At 36.8% G+C, this 3,939-nt stretch overlaps 1 protein-coding gene across 1 annotated transcript; it reads right to left on the reverse strand.

Moving 5' to 3' along the window:
- Window positions 1-1,943: 1,943 nt before the first annotated feature.
- On the reverse strand, window positions 1,944-3,229 carry LOC21407265 (ethylene-responsive transcription factor 1B). Its single transcript, XM_010103943.2, has one exon. It carries the CDS (start codon window positions 3,126-3,128, stop codon window positions 2,259-2,261), a length of 870 nt encoding a protein of 289 aa, XP_010102245.1. The 5' UTR covers window positions 3,129-3,229; the 3' UTR covers window positions 1,944-2,258.
- Between the last annotated feature and the right edge of the window lie 710 nt (window positions 3,230-3,939).

Consider the following 3,939-nt stretch of genomic DNA (forward strand, 5'->3'; position numbering starts at 1 on the left):
GTTCATACACAATTTTAGGCCTTAATCTTAATTTTTTTAATCATAAACATGACAAAAATTAACAAATCTAATCTCACCAAGATAGTCACGTGCATTCAGACCAGCAAAACCCACCTTTCGGAATAGCCACCAGCTGCCTAGGCCAAAAGTAATTTGAACACAAATAGAATAGCTCACAATAAATAATAACAAAGAACATACCAACAATTGGAAAATTTTGAGAAATATTGTAGATAAATAATACCAAAAAAACAGGCGGCGACGGCGGCCGAAAATGTTGTAGATAAATTTTAGAAAACGGTATGGTAGCAGGGCTGGGAGGGCGACGGCGATGGCGACTGGAAAACGACGACGACGACGAGGTGAAAACTCCGTTTTTTGGATTTTTTCAGAATATTTTTCTCCATACAATTGAAGGATTTGAAGACAGAATGATATATTTATGCTTTTTTAGAGTTTTTGGACGGTTTTTAGAGGTTTTGGACGGAGAAGGAGAGAGAAAACCCAGAGGGTCACCGGAGAAAAATGGAGAAAAGAGTTTTGCGATCGCGGTTATATAGGTGAATTTTTGCGACAACATTATGTCGTCGCAAAAAATATTAAATAGTCATCGCAATTAATATAAAAAGATATGTCGTCGCAAATAGTGAATGCGACGACAAATCGTTCTAAAATTTTGTTCTTTTTTTTGCAACGACATATAATATTATAATTTTAGCAACGATAAATGTCATCGCTAATAACTTTTTTTGTTGTAGTGATTATCTCTTTAATTAATTGAACTGTCGTTATTAAAATTAAAAATATAATAATAAGGCTAACGAGAGAGGATAACCTAAAACGGGGGAAAAGGAAAATTTGACAGAGACATAATATCGTCATTGGCCGGGTAATTAGTAAGCTTATAGGCAACTTGATGAAGCATTAATTCCTTCCGCATACACCGACACTTTTAATTTGTTTTTTCTTCAAGAGTGCCCAATCTTATTCAAATTAAAAAAATAACAGAAAAGAAAAAATATCTTCACCCTCTTAAATAATTGTCAACTTGATGCTTCACCTCTTCAAGAGGACTCTTAATTTTTTTATGTCTTCCTGTCTTTATATTTGCATGGTCCTTTTCTTTCGTCTTTAAAAATTAAAAATAATTAAATAAATTATTGTCCTCTGAGTTCGGTCAATTTAGGATGACTTGAAAACCTCAATTTTTGAAGTAGTACTCTTGTTTGGATTTCAATTCTTTCCTCAGATTTGAAACTCAATTAAATAAATAGTTACATAGATAAATAACAGTCCAAGTTTTTTGGAGGTGTCATAAAACAATAAAAAAAAAAAAAAGAGAGAGGAAAATTCTCAAGTGATATGTGATCTAAATATAAAAAAAAAAAAAAATATGAAGCGAACAACAAGAATTAAGCATGAAAAATTAGAATTGATGAAAATTATAAGTAGACTTGATTAAAATGGTACTAATTAAAGATGACACCAATTCCTTGCCTCTACCGCTCAATTTATTTGAAAAGAAAAAAAGTTAGTAACAGTCAGTCCACGACATTAATTTATATTGCCTTCTCAACTAAAAATATATGATATGGGGCCTCTTATAATCAATTTCATAAATAAAGTTGACAAATTAAAAATGTAAAAGACCGTGAGATCTGTAGAAGGAATCGTTTGTGTCTCAGGGGAGAAATTTTGAGAAGAATAGGCTGTGTAAGTAAATATTGTTCAAGAACAAAAGATATCAAAATTTCTATAAACGGACCAGTAACGGTTCCAACTGTCATAGTCCAAAGGGTCCAGCTTCAGTCTTATCTTCTCTTGAATCATTATGATTAAATATATATGAAATTGGAATTAATTATTGGACGACACACACACAATAGACTAGAGATTGTCGATTGGTTCCTGCCTGAAAACAAAAACATGCAAGCCCCACATAATAAAAAGAAAAGCTCGATTGATTCGATATTATCTGTAAACATATACAAAAATAGTGATTATCCAAAGAAGATATAGAGTTGGGTCTTCGTGTACAGTGTTGAAGATCTCATATCCAAATAGAAAAAGTAAAACCAAAAAGGACAATTAAGATGATCACACGTGGACGAGCTCATACTTTTATTTTACCAAGGACCAGAACCGTCCTCACTAAAATTACTTTCGAGTACCACGGGTGTTTAATATTACAACTAGATGGGCTCCACTAAGTATCGATTTAAATTAGTGTGTAGTGTTAAGCAGGATTATTGGTGCTCTTAATATTGTTGTTCGGATATGCTTAGAAGCTCTTCCAAGTAATCCGCTCCCAAATCCTCCAACACCACCACATTTTTCATTACCACAATCTCATTAGCAATATTAACAGCATGATTAGTATTAATAACATGATTAGTACTCTTAATATTATTCTTGATCATGATCTGATCCTTCTTCTTCGTGGAATTAGCCGATTTCCTCTTGAGGGAGTGTCGTTTCTTGAGAGCCAAGACGGGAGAGCAGCCCTCGTGGAAGGTGTACTTCATCTCCCTTAGGGATTGGCAGACCTTCTCCGCCGGGAAATTGAGGACCGCCAGCGAGCCCCGCATTAAGAATGCCGCTTGGTCGTAGGCCAGCGCCGCCTCCTCCGCCGTGTCGAACGTCCCCAGCCACACTCTCACGCCGTTCCTCGTCGAGTCCCTTATCTCCGCCGCGTACTTCCCCCACGGTCGCTTCCTCACTCCTCGGTACGCGGTCCCGTCGTTTTCCTTCTCCTCCTCGTCCTCGGGCGCCGCCCTCGAGTTCACCTCCTCTTGGTCAACTACCACTGCTTTGATGTTGTTGTTATTAGAATTCGAACTCGATATCGGCGACCGATGATCTCCGTCGGTACCGGCCTCCGCGAGGACTCCGTAGAGAAGCATTTCTTCCGTGTCGTTCACGTTGAAAGGAAGAGGATGAGGATTAGGATTAACAGATGACTGGTGACTGTCGTCGTAGACGTTGAACATGTTGTTGTCGTTGTGGCTCCACGAGAGAGATTGGTCGAGTGATGATGAGTTGAAGGAATTCGACGATTGATCGGAGTAATTATAATAATCTGGACATGATGGGATATAGAGCGAGGAATATTGTTGATAATAATCCATCGATCTCTTTTTTAATGTGTGTTTTTATGTATGTTGTTGAATATATCGGTGTAAACTCGATATATGTGTTTGTGATCTTGGTTGAGTAGGACTTGGTGTGTTTTGGTCGTATGAAAGGAAAACAAGTACAAAATGCTATACACATATATAGACATAGGGTGGTGGGGAAGGAATTAATTATGGTAAAGTAATTAGAAGGATAAAGAAAATTTAATTAACTGTAGCGAATGAGATGGAAAAGAAGGAAGGATTACATTAATATTATATAATAAATTAATAATACCACACTAATTATCTATGAAATCAGATCGTTAATGGGACCAAACTAAGACGTCGGCACGTGAGTCAAAAGGACTCGTGGCCAAGGCGGCCAGGTCATCGGAAGAAATTCAAACTGATGCCGTCATCCCGATGACGTATGTTCCTTGTGTTATTACGACCGCCTATCGTCCTCCGTCCACTTGGTGCCTAAATTGTCACTGTTCATATATATACATATATATATATATATATTTACACACACATGTATATAACATATATATATATACAGCGAGTGTCGTCGTTGTCAGCAGAAGTCGATTTATCGGCCTTCTTAGCCTTATAAAACTGACTCCAACCATCCATTGAATTGATGCTTATAATTGTAGGGAGAGGGAGGCTACAAACGGTTGCACCTGATCCACCTAGATTATTTCAAATACAATGACATAATTGTATCATAATACTACATATTTTCAAAGTCTCTCCACAGATCCAATTGTCTTACTCTCTCAATTAATTAGACTTTTATTGAATTTTTCGTTAGAGGACA

The sequence above is a fragment of the Morus notabilis genome, unplaced genomic scaffold (assembly GCF_000414095.1).
Source record: "Morus notabilis unplaced genomic scaffold, ASM41409v2 Scaffold205, whole genome shotgun sequence".
In the NCBI taxonomy this organism is placed as follows: domain Eukaryota; kingdom Viridiplantae; phylum Streptophyta; class Magnoliopsida; order Rosales; family Moraceae; genus Morus; species Morus notabilis.